General features: G+C 41.7%; 1 protein-coding gene across 12 annotated transcripts in view; it reads right to left on the bottom strand.

Moving 5' to 3' along the window:
• magi2a (membrane associated guanylate kinase, WW and PDZ domain containing 2a) overlaps nt 1–20292 on the bottom strand; it is a 235785-nt gene that overhangs the window by 40506 nt on the left and 174987 nt on the right. For all 12 annotated transcript variants that reach the window (XM_042403984.1, XM_042403980.1, XM_042403979.1 and 9 more), the window contains 4 exons: nt 14308–14365; nt 13039–13160; nt 10387–10569; nt 4247–4933 (listed from right to left, as the gene is read on the bottom strand). In XM_042403984.1, the coding sequence (XP_042259918.1) occupies nt 4247–4933; nt 10387–10569; nt 13039–13160; nt 14308–14365 (1050 nt within the window). The remainder of the gene's footprint in view (nt 1–4246; nt 4934–10386; nt 10570–13038; nt 13161–14307; nt 14366–20292) is intronic.

Below are 20292 nucleotides of genomic sequence, written 5' to 3' on the forward strand. Positions count from 1 at the left end.
ATCCTTAAAATACAAATGTCATTTTGAGCATCAGAATTAATTTTTTTCCATACCAATTATCTCATGACTCACTATGTTCATCTAGCAAATCCTTATGGGGGTTTTTGACCCCCCAAGTTGGGATCTAATTTATACATCTTAGCACAAAAACAGCATCCTAACCTGCATTAGAATGTTAGAATAAAACCAACATCACAAGAGTTTAAAAAAAAACATAACAGACCATCTTTTCCACATCAAATATCCAGATATATGTGGTCTGCTTCGTCCTACTTCTCCTTGTTTATCTCCATCACAAAGAAAAGTGTTTACAGAAAAGAATTAAAAGACTTTATTGTGACCATTTTCTCCCAGGAGGCCTTTACGTCTCTGATCTTAACGAGCTTAACTTCTGACAGTGTTTTCCTGGTTAAATCTCAAAAATACTCTCAAGGGATCTACAATGTCTACAACCCCACCCAACAGAGATATTTGGTGTTCTGGCACCATGTCTTAGTGTTACTCATTTCCACACATATGTGTGCCATATGCAGTCATGCTACTGTAAGAGCAGACTGGGTGGCACTGACGTTTTTTTTCACCTCTAGCACCCACAGCTTGTCATGTCACAGGAAATCAACACAAACAGATGCAACGCTGCACCCTGGAGTATTGTTGTGTAGCAGAGCTAAGCCCTATCCAGATTTGGAATAATGAGAGGAAAAATAGCATGTAAATAAGGTTGCCATTTTCTCCACGGGCCAACAGGCTGCTTTTTACACAGAAGCACTTGTTTCGACCTTCTAAAGCTCTGCCGCGAGTGAGGAACCCGGACAGATGGCGGGAGCGCTTCACCGTTAGCTTCCTGTGCAGATGGGAGAGTGTGTGTTTTTATGTTTGTGTGTAGAGAGCGCATAGACAGATTGGATATTTTTGAGGTGGTGGTTCAAAACTTCTGACCCCTTGAAAATCATCCTCATTTTTCTTTCCTACAAGCTAATAGCTTCCCTCTGATTCTCCTCTTCCTGTTTGTTGGCTCTCCGCTCACTCACAGAGACATGGGCAGCCTAATAAAGAAATAAATGTCAATAAATCTATTCAGAGGACACCGCTGACCTTTGTGGATGAGTCTCAGTGGTGTCTGTGGCACCAAGCAGTTGGCATTATGATTGGTATGTGACATTACACAACACCGAGAGGCAAAATACAAAACTACAAATTGGTTCCACACAAAAGCAACAGCAGTAGTTAGTTTTCCAGTCCAGCTGGCTGAGCTTCCAGCTCGCACCATGAATGAGTGTGAGTGCTAAAGTTCACGTGTCATCACTTACGGGATGCCAAAATGAATAAAGGACAGGTGAACTCAGAAAGGGGAATCATTTAACAACAAGGTTCCAGAGACAAATACTATCTGCTTGGTTGATGAAGAGCTGCTGTTGCCGTTTTCTAGATTTAATTAAAATCTAACGTTTTAATCTTCAGTGTCTGAGCTTTGGCTGAGTCATCGCTAGCAGATGCACAACCTCCACAATTCAATAAGACAGCAAGCTCAGTTTGTAGGCAGATCACAGCAGGTTTACACACAACTTATATTTCGTTAGATTTAGGGAAGACATGACCATGAATCCTTCCTCTTTTCCTTTCAGTGTCAAAGACATCGCCATCAGAGCTGTTTAAAGGTTTCTGATGTTTTTGAGGAAGTGAACGCAGATGTTTCTACACACTTCACAACCCCCCCCCCAACATAACACACACAGAAAACAGTCGGCTACCTGTTGATTCTGCAAATAATCCTGTGTGTGAGTCACGACAGAGTGCAATGCATAATTATGATTGTCAGAGGGCCACAAATTCTGAAAAACACAGGGTAGAAAGCACTTGAGAGCCATTTGCAGTCTACTAGTATTTTGTGGGAAAACTGTGCTACTTTTGACATGCCATAATTTGGGGGCTTTTATTTGTAGCTGAGAGAAGCAGGTAAAATTTGCCATATATATATGAAACTGACACGATAAAAAAAAAGTAATAAAAAGTGACTTTGAAAATAACTGCACTGCAAAGAGCATGCACTTCAATCAAAGGATATTTGTTGATCACTAGGTATGGCTTTGTGTGCAGAGTGGTGTGGCGTCTACTTCTATTTTTAAAAACTCTTTTTATTAAATTGTCAAACAAAGGAAATATATAATTACAAATGCAGCAACCCCACCCCCCAAAAAACACTCTGGTTGAGCAGTTAGACAAATCCAATAAGTTGAAAACAAACAAACAAACATTAAATGTATCTAAAAATATATAAAAGCCATTTCAGTCAAACTATACGCCATAAATCATACAAATAAAGTGAGGTATAATCACATAAGCTTACACTGTGTGTAATTAATTCACTCAGGAACAGCCGGGAAACTGAACCCCTCAACAAATCTAAAGAATGGGCTCCGCATCTTATTGAATTTATTTGTTGATCCCCTGTCGACCCCCTGTCGACAATCTGTCTTATCTTCTCAAGTTTGATATAGTTAAGAAAAAGGAACAATCCAAAGGTTGTGAGAAAAGGGTTACAGACGATTTCCATTCCAGCAGGATTAATCGTCTGGCTGGCGAGGTGGCAAATGCAATCAGATCAGCTTCTAAGGCAGAGAGTGATAATAGGGGTGGGCTAACCCCAAATAGTGCAATCATAGCATGTGGTTTAATCAGCTTCCCGACAATGTCTCAAAAAGCTCAGACCAGAAGGTTTGTAAAGATGGACAGGACCAAAACATACATATGTGCATGTGTAGCTGGAGCAGATTGGGTTTACTGTACATCTCCGGAAAGCTTAGAAAGTCAGAACTTTGTAAAATGAATGATGAATAATTTTGCATTGTATGAGCCCATGTCTGGCACAGATAGAAGATGTATGCACTCGGTTAAGAGCTTTCTTTTCCAGAGCTCTTCTGCAATTTCCTCCCTAAGATCCTGATGGGAAATGCAGTTTGTAACATCCCAGCATTAACGTGATGATAAACAGTCAGTTAGGAGGGTGGTTAGTTAGCAACAGTACAACTAACTTAAGTTTACTTGCCCTTTATTGTCTGTATCATATTTAGTTTTTCGAGATAGCAGACATTTTAACAACAAAGACTGAAGCAGCAGTTGGTTCCAAAAAACTATGTGAAATCCTGTTCGGAAGGGTGATCCTGAGTGTCGCTGGGTAGAGTGAGTCTGGTATTTAACTTACCCGAATACCACTCGCTTCTTGGAAAGAGACATCTAATAATCAGCGAAAATAGAGATCCTCTTGCTGTTGTGTGTGAGATGAACAGCCTCTCTGGCTTGTTACAGAATCTGGTTTCTGACCTGAAAGTAGTGAACTCTGACCATAAATGGACGAGGTGGTTCACCATCTTTTGTTTTGGTTTTGTGCGTAGGGAGCGATGGGCATTATTGAGTATGGGCTTGTCCTCCAGGCCGAGTGGGTGCTGCAAAACTGGGCCATAAAGTCGACGGTACGAGGGCCCTCTGTGCCTTTTGGGATGCCTGTCACATGGATTCCAGCTTGGTTACACAGGTGCTGTGGTCAGCGGACGCCCGGTCCAGCTCCTGTATAGTTTTCCCCTGGGAGTCAATCTTCCGTTGTATTGAGCCGATCGAAGTCTTCAGCTCTTCTTTAACAGAAGATATCTCAGTGGAGGATGATGAGTCGATTTTCCCAAAAATGTCAAGATTAAGCGACTCCATCATGGAATATAATAGGCAGTGTCAGGTTGCGGTGCCTGTTTGCGGCCTGCCAAACCTACCAAAATATTAATTTACTTCAGTGTAAAGGTTGTCCAACAAACGCTAAACAGTAAAAATAGGCACGACTTTGCAGAGAATAGGTAGATTTAAGTCATGTTTTGTCGCAGCATGGGGAGACACTTTCTACCTCCTCAACATACCGGAAGTGGAGCAGTATCTACTTAAGTGAAGTGAAGAAACATGGTTTTCTCCCCCCCCGAGTAAATAAAAGGCGACTACAGTTAGAAGGGCACTTGAGAGAAGTTGTGCATCAGTCAGCCATTGTTGTGCGCTGCAGGACTGTATAACAGGTTTCTCCAGTTCTTAAGACTGGATCACACATACAGATACATTTGGCTACAACAGTAAAAGATAGAATAGATAGACAGAGATGAATAGGCAGACAGATATGCAGCTAGAAAGACACAGATGGTGGAAAGATTCAAGCGCGTTTGCTGAGCCGACAATCTTCCACACCATTCCTACCTGCGGACACTGGTCTTACCTGTTCCGCCTCTCTGAACCACCAGGCAGGTCTCAGCTCCCACGGCACACTCCTTAAGCAGCTCCACCACCTGGGTGTGTGTGAATCCCTGCACGGGCTGCTTGTTAATCTCCACTATCAGGTCGCCCTCGCACAGGCCCGGGCAGCCTAGAGGTTCCAGGACTTGCTTGACTCGCTGGCCCGTGGCGCTGTCCGCGATCGTGAAGCCGAAACCATCCATACCCTTCACCATGGTCAGGGTCAGCAGCTCCCCCTGTGTCGCCCCTGACGACGCCATAGAGACGCTGTCAGGGGGCGTTGTGCCGGTGGTGGGAGGAAGCGAGCCGTCTAAGTGGGTGTCACCCGGGTGAGGGGGGAGCAGCTGCTGCTGGGCGTTAACCTGGTCTTGACTTGGGTCTGTCACAAAGCGTGCCGTGCGGGAAATATAGTCCAGATAGTTGTCATAGCCCGTCCTGCCATTCACCATGATGGGTCGCTGCTCCATGATGCCCAGCGGGGAGATGATGGTGGTGGTGGTGGTGGTGTTGTTGGCGTTGGCAGCTTCCTCTGGGTCGTAGGGCAACGGGTAGCCGCGGCACAAAACGAGTGTCACACTTTGGCCAATTGGCACCGATTGGAAGAGTTTGACCACATCGGCATGGGTGGTACCCAGGACGCACACGTCGTTGATGTAGACAATGACATCACCTGCAACAAAGAGAGGGACAGATAGAAACATGATGGTCAGGTGTAATGGATATAGCACTGGAATGTTTCCGTTACAGAAGTACTTCATTTAAAATTTAACACAAATTACACAAAATCCAGCCCTACAACATGACCTTACTAAATAGTATGATGTGTGATTCAATCCATTTATCTCAACAGGGGTTAGTTTGGCATTTAAGTCATTAAGACCGGAGAAATGGCGGGAGAGAGAGAGAGAGAGGGAGGAATGAAATAATCCCTGATAAAGGTCCCCGGCTGAAATTAAATCAGGGATGTCGTGATTATACGGTATGCTTTCTTAACCGCTAAGCTACACAGAGATGGGGATGTTAATGAAATATCACTGTTTATTTAATCTTAATTTTTTTTAACAGGCCTTAATGAACACCACTTACCACCAACCCACAAGACCGCAGTAATTTAAATTGCAAGCCAACAGCGTGATAGATCTGAGCCAGTCACTGCCGCTATGATCGAAAAAGATTAAACATGACATGACGGAGCACAGTTGGAAAGATGACAATAAAAGAGAGCGTGGGTGGATCAGGGATAAGGGAGAAAGTGTTAAAATGCTGTATAATACACATGATTCCCTGCTGGAAAAACTTAATGGGGATGAAGCTTTTCTAAATACTAATAAATGAATCGTTGTTAAAATTACAGACTTCCAATTATAATATAACAGCAATTGCTATGGTAGATACTCTAGATACCAGAATTTAGACAGTAAACCCCAGGTGTATGATTTACTTTTTCAGACTGACAGACTAAAAGAAACTCTCAATGAGATATTGCATTGAGTTAGAAAAGCTAGTGGAACAGCAGCTAGCCTTTAAGAGATATCAGGACTTTGAGTCTTTACAGCTGTTATAATAATCAGCTGTACAGTACATCAGCACTGGTCTCTCCTTACATTACCCTCATAGCCATAAACCATTTCTACAGATAAAATTACCACTGATAATGTCTTATCTGTCTTTCAAGCGTAAAACAGTGCAGATGACAAGTGGCTAAAATGTTTGCCTTCTATGGGGCCGAGTGCTGTTATTCACTCGCTGTAATAGACTACAGTGCAGATAAAACCTAGCTGACAATTAAATGCTCCCACACAAAAGCGCTCCACATCCAGGCTTATCTTTGTCTCAAAGAGATTACTAAATATAGTGTTTTGTGCTGCACTATGCAGGCACCGGGCAGGGTTATAAAACACCGGGCAACACAAGGCACAATCCACATAAAAGTCTGACAAACAGCCTTACCTGCGTTGATAATGAAAACAATTATTTTCTAATTGCAGGCATAATTGTCATGCTCGTTAGAGAGAGGGCAGGGTGAGAGTGTCGCGGGGAGAGAAAGTGAAAAACAAAGATCCCTCATGATTAATAAGCAGTGACTGGCCCTCACCTTGCTAACCACAAGCTCCATCCTATCCTGTATTCTCTTGAAACGTGAGCGGGAGACCGCAATACACTAATGGTTGGGTCAATGACATTTTTCCTAAAACAACATGGCAATTCATATTGATTTCCTGGATTGACTGTCGAAGCGGAGCAGAGCTGCTTGACCTCTCTGAGTGACAGCAGCCAAGGTAAATGGAAGTTAAGATATCACCGAAATGTTCTCTCTCTCTCTCTCTCTCTCTCTCTCTCTCTCTCGTTGTAAACTGTGTTGCGGACAGACGCTTTCCAAGTTTTAACGCTTCACCAGTATTGACAGAGCGAGTTCACACCTCGAGGCAACGTGACGTGAGGGACTTTTTAATTAATCTGGGTAAACGCGGGCGACATTTGCCTTGAGCACCGTTGTCATAATCAATAGTTGAGCACGCTGGTAGAAAACAAATGACGGTGTCGTGACCTCGTTGCCCTCGCCGTGACCGCAGAGCTCCTTCTTTATAAGCAGGGAGGAAATGCAGTGACACAGAGAGCATCAACTTGTTTTACATAATCAGAAAGCTCATATAGACATATTGTATGCTTATACTTAAAGCATCAGCTCATCCAAATAACAGTCTTTCTTACCTCTAGCTATGCAAAAAGTTTTGGTTTAATGTATCAAGTTTTGAGACATTTGTCGCCACTCCAATACAATGGAGGTGAAACTAATTTCATATGTGGTGCTTACAGAATTTAATTAACATTACATTTCAAATACTCAACAGCAACACCTCTTTCAACAAAAACTGCTCTTATTATTCTGGATCAGTGGTCTCCGACCTTTTAGGCTTCTGACCCTTTAAAACGATCCAAATTCCGTTTATCAAAGGTTACACGTTTCCATGAGCTGTGAGAATTTTAAGCAAATAGGGATTTTTACCTTCTCATGTTGTTTAATATCAGTTAGTTTAATTTCTCTGGATAATCCACAGAGCTGTCTGTCAACAGTTTTCTTCGGTTGAAAGTAGTGCCAATAAAAACCGTATCTGATATCTGAAAATGTCAGTGAATAAATAACAATGTTTCAACTCTCTATATGAGAGGGCTCAAAAGATAAATATGTATTTTTGTGATTTGGTTGAATTGACGCTTTATAAACACACAAACACAGACATGCATATACTGTAAGTGCACGGAAATGAACACCGAGACAAAAACACACACTCATGGCCACCATGAGCCCACTCTCCATCCATCATAACGTCTCCTGCGGGTCCCTCGTATATTCTAAATCACACTGACCTTAACAGTAAACACCACAGTCCCTGGGACCAAGGCCCAAGCTACTTCCAGCTACTTAATCTTCAACTGTCCCATCCTTGCATATGCCTAATGACATATTCATCTACAGCTAATGGTGTGTTCAAGAGCCTGTCGATATATAACGAGAGGTCTCGGTGGCCCTGCTGAGACGAGGCTGCGATAATAGAGCAGTTTAGAGTCACAGCAGGGTGCCAGCATTTGTCAGAAACTTCTGCTTGTGAGTGTGTGTTTGTGTGCAGGTCAGGCCACATAAGGTCACGTGTAGAGCAAAGTGCGTTACGGCCTTGTCAGACTTGCAGGTGTGATTAGAATAATAATAATAATGTCTGAAGACTTTGCAGACGAAACATGAGAATTATAAAGATCTTAAAGGATAGAAAGTGATGCAACTGACTGTCCTCTAAACTGTAAATAAGCACGTCAGTCCTGTCGAGCTTTGGATTTTTAAACATGCCGAAGCAGATCGCATCGGGCTGTAATAAGAGAGATATATCTATGCATTTAAACAGTAGCTAGTGAGCTACGGCTAGTGATATAGATGTTGGCATTTTAACTGGCAAAATTGTCAGTTGCAGGCTGGAAATGAGCTTTGGTCAAGGACTCATTGTTTCATTAATTCATGCTATTAACAGCAAATGCAATTTCAAATTGATAGCTTCTAATGCTACATTAAAATTGATGTTAACATCAGACTAAGCTCATCTTTTTGTTGGTGATTTTGATTTAAAAAAAAAAAAAGTCTGTTGGTGCTTATTCTCTGTGTCTTATGTGAAAAGTGTTGCACACTATATGGATACAACTCAGCAGAACAACCCTCTGATGCTGAATAAGGGGCGGCGGCAGTTAGACAAACCCACTTGACTTTGCATTAAACGCTGCCTCTGGCATCCAAATTAAACCTCACCACTTCAGTTAATGTAACTCATAGTAACACACTAAAAAAAACCCACAAAAAATTTCACATTTTGTATGGATAAAAATCTAAAATAAATTTCAAGGCAATCGTTTCTTTCCCCCCTCCATTCTACAAAATCACATTATATGTCTTGCCTGGACATATCTGCACAATATGTGGTCTTGCAGTTATAAATCAGATATCTTAAAAAACTTGTATAATAAGTGCTTGAACATGCTTTCTCTGGCTCTGTAATCTCATAGAGAGCCAGGAGGGGTCAAGAGGGGAAAAAAAGGCAAATCAAATCTGGAATTAGGAATTTCACACCTCTGCAGGCCTGAGGTTTCCTATGTGTGGGCTCTGTGATCGAGCTAGCTCTGCTACTGAAGAAGTAGGACGCAAAGTCTGGGGAGGCGAGATGAGGGGGATGGACGGTAGATGGTGAAAGAGAGAGAGATGGAGATGAGCTGAAGAGAGGAAGTGTAGGAGAGGAGAGGTGGGATTGTAGAGAAGTGGGAGGGATCTCAGTTATTTCTGAGGAGAGAATACATGAAAAAGAGAGGGGAATTCTAAAATAAAGTGGGAGGAGGGGACGAGAAGACAGAGACCTAAAAGGCTTTATATGCAGTATTGTCAGGACAAGCTTTATGAGTCATCAAGGGAGTTATTTTGGACTGCTGCACCCACACATTTATGACCAATTGTTCTGAAAGAAGTCGGTTAAAACAACTACAAATTTAATAGAACGACATGGAAGATTACCATCATTTCTACAGAGGAAAGTCCCAAACCAACTTTCTTTATGTATGATAAATGACCAGTATAAAGCTCCATATCTGCTCCGGCGTACACGGATAGAATCATCATTGCACACTGAGAGCAGAGACAAAACCTGCTACTTATATTCTCTTGACCTTTAGTACAGCCGGTCCGTCTCAGTGTCTGTATATATATATATGTGTGTGTGTCCCCATGTGGCCACAGTCACGAGTTACGGTGCTCATAAAGTCGCCATCATGATAAATGGAACAACAAAACTGCATATAGCGCACACATGTGCACACACACACATACATGTTGAGGGACAATGCAAGCTTGGTGACACGCAAATAATTCATATGTATCGGGGCACTTGTAGCCGTTTTATCATGAAGAGGGAGCTACATGTATTTCTGTGTGTGCTGCATACAAATCTTTGTATGAATTTGCCTGCACGAATGCGTGAGAGTAACACTAATTAAAAATAATGGAAGTGTATAAATGTGGGGTTTAAAAACTTGTACTCAAAGGATTTGGCCAGCGATTTTCTATATTTTTCTTTTTGTCGACAAATCTCATGTGCAGGGGTCTATAGAGGACTAAGATATATCAGACTTTGGATACACACACAGTACTTGTAAGTAGGGTGAGTTCATTGTTGGGTTTGTTGAGATTTGCTGACAATAAGAAAAAATACAGATAATTGTCAGCCATATGTATGTTGATAAATGGACCAGAAACACCAGAAACATCACATATAACTGCTATATGGACACTTACAAGGATCTCCGTGATTCTACAGAAATTATGTATTTGTTGTGTGCATGCAAGTATCTAAATGTATGATTCTGTACAAATGCATGCCAGCTGCTGTATGTTTCATAAATAATGTGTGTGTTTCTTTCATGCATTTCAGGTTTGTTAATGTGACTGTGTGCTCTCATGTGGCTGTGGCTATTTTATGCTTACCTCTTTTGTAAAAGATATAATGTATCTTAAGAGAATTTCTGGTTAAATAAAGGTTAAAAAAATGTTTTTGTTTGTAAGAGTGACTCAGTTTGACAGGCTGTGTTTCTTACCTGTGGCCATCTTCCCGTCAGCTGCGGCAGGCCCATCAGGGATAACGCTCTTGACCTGGAGGAATTCATCGGGCTCGTCGCCTCCGATAATAGTGAAGCCGAAGCCCATGTTGCTCTTTTGGAGTGATGTGGACAAGAAACTGCCTTTCAGCTGAGTGGGGTCCCGCGTGAACAGCGGCTTCTCTGTAAAGGACACATACACGTGCAAATTACCCAAACGCAAATACCGCGTACGCTTCAGAGCAAAGATTTAAAAGGACCTCAAAGCTGGTGCGGGGGGCAGTGCTCACAGGGTGGGGACATGGGTAAAGCTTATCCAATAAGATATGGGTGTAGCCACAGGAAAACTGGCGAGAACAGGGTGGGGCTGGTGGTGCTGAAAGATGCGGGTGTGGTACAAACATACAAAACCATCATCCATCGTCTCCTCCCGTGCTGGGATATGGTGGGCAGAAGGGGTACAGAGAGCATCAGTGGTGCAGTTCTTCAGTCCCATCCCAAGGCTACCAAGGAAGCAGCAAAATTCAGCAAATGACATGCTGTCAATCAGGGATCAGTTCCAAGAGAAGATGCTCGGGAGGGTTAAGGAGGAACTGGGAGATTTCTGAAAAAGGGGAGAGCTGGGAGATTTCTGGAGGAGGGGAGCCTGTTGTAGGAATGAGAGGATCTCAGCCAACAAGCTTAGTTACACTTAACCAAGTCTCCCATCTTTTCACCTCGGAAGGAGATGTGGCTAGTGGGCTAGTTTACATCCTTTGTTTGCCATCACTGGTCCAGACATAGACTTAGTGATTACACTCTCTGTCTGCGTATGCCAAGCGATAAGACATGTCATGGTACACGCTCGTCACACAAATCCTTCAACTGCCTTAAGGGAAAAGCTTGCTTGCGAGCTAGCATGCTTACAGTAAGTCAAATGAGTGCAGGCAGCCATGAGAACGACAGTCAGCCTTCTTTTGCTTCTCTCTTGGCCTACTTACTGACAAGGTGCCACAGGGAGAAGGGGCTACAGACAGGCTGCTCTAGCACCACAGTGCAGGCGGAGGTGTGAAGTGGCTGCTGCTGCTGCTGCTGCTGCTGTTGCTGGTGGTGATGGGGGCACATATTCATCCGCCGCGTCAGAACACGCCGGAGCGGGGAGACGTCGGCGGAAGAGGACGTAGCGTATGCAGCAGACCTTCGACCTGGAGTCGGCGATCGGGAGAGGTCACTGAGGCTGTGGCTGCGCTCTGGCGTCGGGCCCATCTGGGCGAGGGGGGATCTGGGGAGGGTGGCAAAGGGGCTGGAACCCCCAACTGGCATCGAAATTTGGTGGGAAAAGGGGGAGGAAGGAGGAGGAAGTGGAGGTGGAGGTGGAGGTAGGGAGAGGGAGGAGAGAGAGCCTCACTGGAATGTACACAGAGTGTAACCACGGAGACAGGCTCCCGCAATGGACTACTACGTTACTACGGAAACAAACCTCCTCTTCACCAGTCCAGACAGTTTTTTTCTAGCAGCACTTCCTACTGCTATGAGCACAGTGGCTGCTGGAGAATGAACACTGAAATCAGGTAGCAACAAACCGGTCATTAAACACAACAGTGAATCACATTTGAACCCGCATATTAACTTGCATGCTGCTGTGATGATACAAGCAACATGTGTGTATCAGGTTTCTCCTGAAGTAGGGGGGAGTGGATTTGGAAGAAATGGAAAGTGAGTCCCATTTTCCTTTGTCATGTACACATAATATACTATTAACTCTAACCCTAAAATTAAAAATGAAATGGCTCAACAAAACACTAGAAATACACGAGTACAGATGATGAAATATTGGGGTGAGTGTTCAATTTTGACGCATATAACCCTAACCATAACCCTAACCATAACCCTAACCCTAAGTTTGCTAACTTTGTCCCAAAAGCCTATAAAAGACAGCAAGGATGATTTACAAAACATGAAAGTCTGAAAATATGAACATTTATTTTTTCATTTGTGGTATTATGAGTTTGCTGTGTCTTGTAAGTCCATGCAGGCTGGTCATAGCTGTATGTATAACACAATAATAAAAACTTAATTCATTTATTCATATAAAAAATGATTAGAAATATTGGTTACAATGCTGCTGTAAAACTTCATGACTTTTATCAAAAAAACTTTATTAATATCCGTCTGTGTTCCTCATATCCTCATTATGATGCTGTTGTAAGTCTGTAATTGCTGTCAGTTAACCCCAAAACCCGACAGATGTCACTGATTAATTCAGTTACTGTTTTGCGATGAGTTTTCATATTATCATATTATTATATTATAAAAAAAAAAGCATTTTGTACGTGCAATTTTCTAGATGAACCTTAACTTTACATTTCGATTGCACATTTAAAGTTTTTTTTCATTTTCAAATAGCACTGGGTATCCTAAAAAGAGAAGGTGCAATACATATTTTAACTATTTGAAGTAAGATGTAAGTAGCACCTAAACCCAATTTTGGCAGGGAACCGGGAGGATTAACAACACAATACTTGTTATTCATATTCAACTGACATAGCAATAGAGCAAAAGTATTATCTCCATTTCATGCTGACAGATTATCAGCGTGACTACATCCTTAAATCATGAGAAGTTAATGGGTTTTGTCATTTCAAAGCCGACAAATCAGCGAGGTGTTCTTACCTCTGTAGATGGTGGGAAGGGGCAGTGAGGACAGACCCTGGCTTTGCATCTGCTGCTGCTGCTGGAGTCTCCTCTTAGCCTCCAGGACTGGATTCTCAAACTGGGTCCTTCTATTTATATGGCTATGATGATAAAAAAAAAATAGAGAGTAGATTTCAGATTTCGCACCATCCTGCTACACTTAATTTAGCTCCCCTCTCGGCAAAAAAGATCAGATCTAGCAATCCTGGCACTACAGCAGCTACAGTATCGCTATGATGATTAATTAAATGGCCGGTCCCCAGATTATGTAACAGAGCCGCAGAATGGCTTTCCTGAGTAAAAAGAACAAACGACTGATCCGGGGCTTTTGTTCCGAAGTTCAGCCCCGTCTTACAGTACAAGCGGCATTATGTGAATCAGTGACTGGGAGGAAACCTGCACATGAAACAGCGATTTTCCTTTAACGTCCCACGTCGTTCTTAATTTAGTTTGCAAAGGGGGAAGACAGTCAACAACTACACATACTATAATTTGCCAGTGTGAAATAATTAGTCATCATTAGATACTTCCCTCACTCCTTGAGACTACGTTGTGTAAACACATACACACAAACACACACATAATCTTTCTCTCCTCTCTTTATCTTTTAATGAACACCCCAGTATCACATTGTTAATTATACAAAAAAAAACAACTATATTTTTACATAGTTACATAATTTCAAGGTCTGGCAACTTGTTTCACATTTACATGACAACAAAGCAAGACAATAAGAGCATCTCAATAGGGGGGCAGCAGTATGAACTGTAAGGCAGTGTGTTGCTAGGTGCCGTTCTGGAGGTAACGACTCCCCGTGCCTGTCTAAAAATAGAGCCCCCGTCCCTACGCCCCGGAGTAGAGAGCATCCAGCCAAAGAAATGACACCTCTGAACAGGGAGGGGACGTGCAGTTCAATAGAGAGGACAAGACCGCTGCAGCAGTTGCACATATGTGACTTACAGACGAAAAAGACATGCAAAATATTAAAATAGCTAATCTACAGATATGGATGCATCATGAGTGTTTCAGACAGATGGATAACACAGAAATATAGATAAGCACACACAGAGAGCAATAAACTTCCCTCTGCAAACAAATAGTGAGCCGTCAGCAGGCAGACAAAGGGAGCAACTGCTTCCTGTCTGCAGCGCCAGTCTGCTTTTAATAAATATGATTAATACAGCAGCGCCGAGCTACAATGAAAACCAAAAGCAAAGCCATTACATATTAAAGATGTATCCAACTTACTCGACATAGTAGCTGCCGTAAATGGGGTCATCGATTTTCTCCCAGCCGTACGGAAGCTCTGTTAAAAAAAACAACAACAAAAAAAAAAAAAACCAACAGCAGTGAGAAAACAATAATGAAGGGTTTGTTTATTCAATTAACTTGCAGCAGTATATTGATCTTGCATGAAAACATCTTTGTGGCGCAATTACAGCATCATTTTACTGTCAGTAATTACTGGAGGTTTGATGGTGCGACAACATGTTAACTGGAAGGACTGTTGTTCTTTCTGAGCAGGCAGTGCGTTCAGGCTAGTGAACATTCTGAAATATCATCTTTTATAAAGAAAAATTGTGGGCGACAAGACACAAGATGAAAACATAACCATGTTTTTTGTTTTTTTTCAGCATCTGGTCACAATGATTGATTTAAAGAGGCTACTGCCTCTTTAAGCTGTGTGTCAAATGCGTCCCTCTCCTCAGAAAAAGTTGCAAAATAACAGCAAATATTGATAGATCTAATGGTTGAATTATAATCAGTAAAATATTTATGCCCTGAAACTTTCCCATGCTGTAAATATTGTGTTTTGATGTGAGGACTTTGCATAGATTAGCGGCTTCAACTAGAACATGCACAAAACCTCAGAGTGTTGAAACTTCACAGTATCAGCTGGTACATATTTCTACGGGTGTTTTATAGTTTGACTTCAAATGTTACAAGCTGAAGATTGAACGCAATTACCGACAAAGAGCACATGACAGTCAATTGCTGACAAATGACAGATCAAACGCGGCAACGGCTGTGACAAGAATCTGAATGACACGTATTATAGTATGAATGATTCATCATTTAAAAGCAAATTTATCAATGACATGAAACCAGGAGAATATGCTGATAAATGGATTAAAAGATAATGTTTTCACTGCTAACTGTGAAACATGTGATAAAATATTAAAGTGTAAGTATGAGGTGATCAGGATTTATACTCCAATTGGATTGGCATGCTTTGAAAGGAAGAGGCTTTCTACTGATTACATCATTTTTTGGAGGTTGTCTTTTACCTTTATCAAACCAATATCAACACCTGAACTCTACCATTCACAACCTCTTTAAAAACTATTTGGTGTATTTTCTTCACTGCATGAATGTTTCTAAATGTGTACTTTACTGTTATAACATGTTGGTTTAAAAGATAAACTTTTTAAATTGGCCAATACCTTTTCAATATTACTGTCTGACTGCGAAGTGACAGATATTTCTGCTCTCACAGCCTTGTTCTCCTTGGGATTTATACTGCAGAACATCCTGCTGTACTGTTGTTCACACTGATCAAAGCAGATCTTCCTTTCAAAAAAACCTGACAGTCATCAGTCATACTTGACAGGATTTTCAAAGTTGCCCTCTCCTCTTTCCTCTGCCTATAGCTCACTGACAGAACACAGCTCTTAAAAACACGTCTAGAAGGAGTTCCCTCTTTGCTTTCCAGGATATGAGCAATTAGCATTTAAAGCATATTCCCAAATGGAGACTCCAGTGTTTTAGCATAATAGCGTGATCATTGAAACACACAGTGTGAAAGGGTCCTGCTGAAATAGCATCGAGAACGGAGCTCAGGGACAATGTGTTCCAGTGCAGCTCGGCTTAGAATCAGACCAGCTTTGATTAGTGACAATGCAAAGTTAATCAGGATGAGAGCGGAGATAACAGTGGAGAAAATGCTTCCTAATCAGAAACAGAAGCAACCAGCGGGAGCACTGAAGCACCTCGGGATCCAGAGGACCCTGCGGCTGGTCGAGGGCACGGCTGCTGCACACAAACAGCCACAGAGCGAGGAGGCTCGGTATTATTCTATATGGTCATTGCATACATTTAATATTACTTCCTTGGCCTGGTTAGACTGAAACAGAGTGCTGTGCATACTCTCATACCTCCCACTCCACCAACGCAGAGGAAAAATATCAAAACAATGCTGGTGCAGCACTTGTGCATGTGCCATATGCTTCCCTGAACCCCTGCCCCATCCCCTAAAAAAAAAAAAAAAAGATTAAACTTTCAGTAGGACACACTATTTTTTGCCTGCACGCTCACTAAAATGCATAAAATCCACACACACACACACACACACACAGAGTTGTGAGTGATATAACAGAGCGCTGCAAGCAGGTTGACAGCCCACGGTAATACCTCCTGTGAACACTGCAACATTCCTTAGCCCCATCTCCACTCATTAAATATGAAAGAGAGTGTTTCATGTTCTCACCTTTACTGGGCGCTACACACGCACGCACACGTCCACACACACACAATGTGTCACTTACTTCACGCGCACACACTATCATTTTGCATATGCACACACACAGACACACACAAATACAGGAGATCAAAGGGCTGTCATGTATCCAGGCAGTCTTCTAATGCAAAGCTTTTCTATTAAAACATCCACAGGAGGAACTGCAGAAAGCTAGAAATGTCTCCGCTTTCACTTTCAGGAATAAGCCACACTGCACACAACACCACGACACTTAAAGGATAATTCCTGTTTATTACAAATTGGGTCTTATTTTTATACTTTCTGCCACCATTTCTATTAGTTACAATAACATTGTACCTATCAAATCAATTGCTAGAATAAAAATAGCATGGCTACGATGAAATCTGACAGTGCAAGAAATTAGCAAGTTGTAAAGGAGTCGTTCAGCCATCTACACCACTTTGTTTGGGGGTAAAATGTACAACTGAAATGTCGGAAATGTTTAAAACCTGTATGGTTGCCTGACAGCTTGTGTTTATTGCTCTGTTAGACTTCTTTTTAGAAGTGCCACTTTGTGTTCACTGCAGAAATTAAATGAATTGTTCAACATTTCGGGAAATATACTCATTTGCTTTCTTGCCAAGCACTACTGACCCAATACTACTCTCATGTCCATTGAATATGGAGCTGAAACTAGGCGGTGATTAGCCTAGCTTAGCATAAAGACTGAAATTCAAAATATGCATACAAGAGCCTCTAATTAGAGAGCTTTAGAGGTGTTGATTTTGTACTGTGGACAGAGCCGTGCTAGCTGTTTCCCTATGCTTCCAGGCTTTATGCTATGATAGGCTACTTGCCTCCTGGCTCTTGCTACATACTGTAAGAACAGGATAATGCAGGATAATAGTAAAATATAGCGTAACAGTAGCACAAGTAAAGTCCGTAAACTGAGTCCAAAATATCCCTTACACAACAATATCAATGTAAAGTTTGCTAACATTAGCTAACATTAGCCACAGTAAGCCACATGGTCATACTAGAAAAAGTTTTTGTTACATACTCTCGCTTGAACTCACAGACATGAATGTGGCATTAATCTTCTAATCTAATTCTTGCAAAGAAAGCAAATTTCCCAAAAACTATTCCTTTCACTTGGTGAACACTGTTATAATTACACATAGAAAGATGGCCAAAACTACAAAAATAAGACTTAAAGGTCGTAGTAAACTGCAATTATCTCTGTTCTCTGCAGCTGCTTTATAGGCAGACTATGTAAATGTAATTAGTGGAACTTCTCTCGAATAAAAATTAATAAGCAATAAAATGCAGCTTTCCTCAGTTTAGTATATTCAGGGGATTTGCTGTTACAGCCTTACTTGGTCTGGTATGACCAGACGTGTATGGTGGTTAATTTCTAGCAAACTTTAAATGGATACAGTCAGAGTCAGTTCACTGACTTTATAACTCATCTCAACTGCTACTGTTATGTTTTAGTATTTACCATTATCCTGTAATTGTCTGCCACAGTGTCCGCTGTTCAGCAAAAGTTATAAAGTCCTTATTTAAGGTGTTTTTGTAGTGTAATCCCCACATACACATACAGTACACGCACACACAGAAATGCTTTCATTTCCACCGAGCAGTGTGCTGATTAATGCTGAACTTAGGAGGATTGTCTCTTTGCTCGTTCCCTTTTGTCTGGCTCCACTGAGATCTGCCTATAACCTCTCTGTCAGCAGCTTGCGATGGATAACTCCCGACAACAATGAGCAACAGAGAGAGAGTGTATGTGTGTGTATGCCATACAAAGCCGGCGCTGCCATGCTGCATGCGTCCAAGAAGGAAATGTCAAGCTGGTGTGAAATTTTCAGGTAGGAGCGCTTATGATGGAGCCTCTAAACGAGTGGAAAAAATGTTTGCGACCTCTCGTCTTGCCACAACAGCCATCCAGAAGTCACAGGTGGAGGGCCACTTACTACCAGCAGGAGGCATCCTGGCATCTCCCCCACATTTTCTCTCCTCCTCCCCAGGACCACTCAATAATATCTCTCTCTTTCTTCTTCACCTTATTTCCCCTTCCTCGTCTCCTCTCTTTCCATCTCTGCCTCTTCCCTTCCCAAAGTATCCTCTCATCCCATATTTTCTTATGCAGTGTCACAGAAAAGGCCGTTTTTGAAGTGAAGTTTCATGCTCACAAGCTTGTGCATTTTTTATTCTCCTTCTTCTAAGTTGGTCCGAGGTACGGGGTGGCAAACCAGACAGCCCTCAGACACTGCAGGGATTTACCTATGTTCCATTTCCTTTTTCCATTCTTTCTTTTCTTCTGTCTTTTGAAGAGCAAACTGAATCGTTTTCAGCACCTCAAGCTTTCTGTAGTCACCAAAAATTAAAGCATTCTTCTGTACTGTACTGGGCTTCATTTATCACGTCGCCTTTTAATGCTGCACATTCAAGCACCAAGGTTACTGTGAAAAACTTCCCCTCAACTGATTAATGAAAGTTTCTACTAGTCAATACGGGCACCAAATCCACTGGCCAAGGTGTGATATGGGAATACACAATTGGCAGCACAGTCTAGTGAAGTATACAATATATAGACTTTCGAAGTTTATTTTGTTGTTGTTGTCAGCACTGGTTCAGTCTCTCCTACTGCAGATAAGATTCCTCAATAACAAGTACAGTCCATACCGTTTCCCAGGCCAACCTCAGTTATCTAAATCTCAAATTTAAAACGTGAAAAGACTCTGAAATGCCAACAGATACAAAAATGTTGCAGAGTAACAGTACTGCCCTTAATTAGCTTTCTTGTCTGAAATGTCATCTAACTCACAGATATATTTTTAAAGTACAATAATTATGATTTTGATAACATAAAATGACCTTAGGACTAAATTTTTGCTAACAGTGCACACAGATTGCATGAGTCCTATTTACTTAAACCTAAGTACAAGATTTAAAACATTTCAGATTTCCACTTTTTTATTATTATGGTATGAAGTTATGTTATACTTCTTATGTTATAATTTCAGTTTTGGTTAATGGCGACACTGATTTTTACCAGTTTGTCAAAAATACAACTGAAGAGCAACAGGTATATCTCTTTACAGTGCAGCCAAATCTTGTTTTAATAAAGAACTCAGTTTTTTCCATCATGCCATGAGCGAACACAATTTGATATCTTGCTGCACACGGCACAAGTAGTTTTCCACACAACAGCAGGGAACAGTAAAGATGGTTACCTCGCTGAGAAGTTAGAAGTGTGCAGCCTGTCGCCTGCAGCTTTTCATCTGACAGCTCACTTGTAGATGCTCCTTCTTGTTCTATTTCTCCCTGCATGATCTAAAACTGATCTGCTGTCAATAGAGGTTGAAAATGGCCGCTGTCCTGAATTGTAGATGCAGTGATGAATACATTGCAATTTCTGAGCCTGCCCCATAATAAAAACCATACTGTGTTTTGCCAATTGAATGCTTGAAGAAGCAGCAGCATTACGGAAATGTTGGGTTTGCATTAGCAGTAACTTAATACAGCAAAGTTAAGATTGAAGCTGTTATCAGTGAGATAAAATTACAGGCAGGATCACATGCTGCATCATTTCTTGAGCATTACTTGTGTGTGGGAGGGCAATTTTAATCTCTTGTAGGAATGGCTGACTCCACCACTAACAATGGAAGCTACTATATAGAGGTAATTACAGAATGTAAATACGATAAATGGCTACTGCTGAAAAAATGCTGATTAAGTTCACTCATGCC

Source organism: Thunnus maccoyii, chromosome 23 (genome assembly GCF_910596095.1).
Source record: "Thunnus maccoyii chromosome 23, fThuMac1.1, whole genome shotgun sequence".
In the NCBI taxonomy this organism is placed as follows: domain Eukaryota; kingdom Metazoa; phylum Chordata; class Actinopteri; order Scombriformes; family Scombridae; genus Thunnus; species Thunnus maccoyii.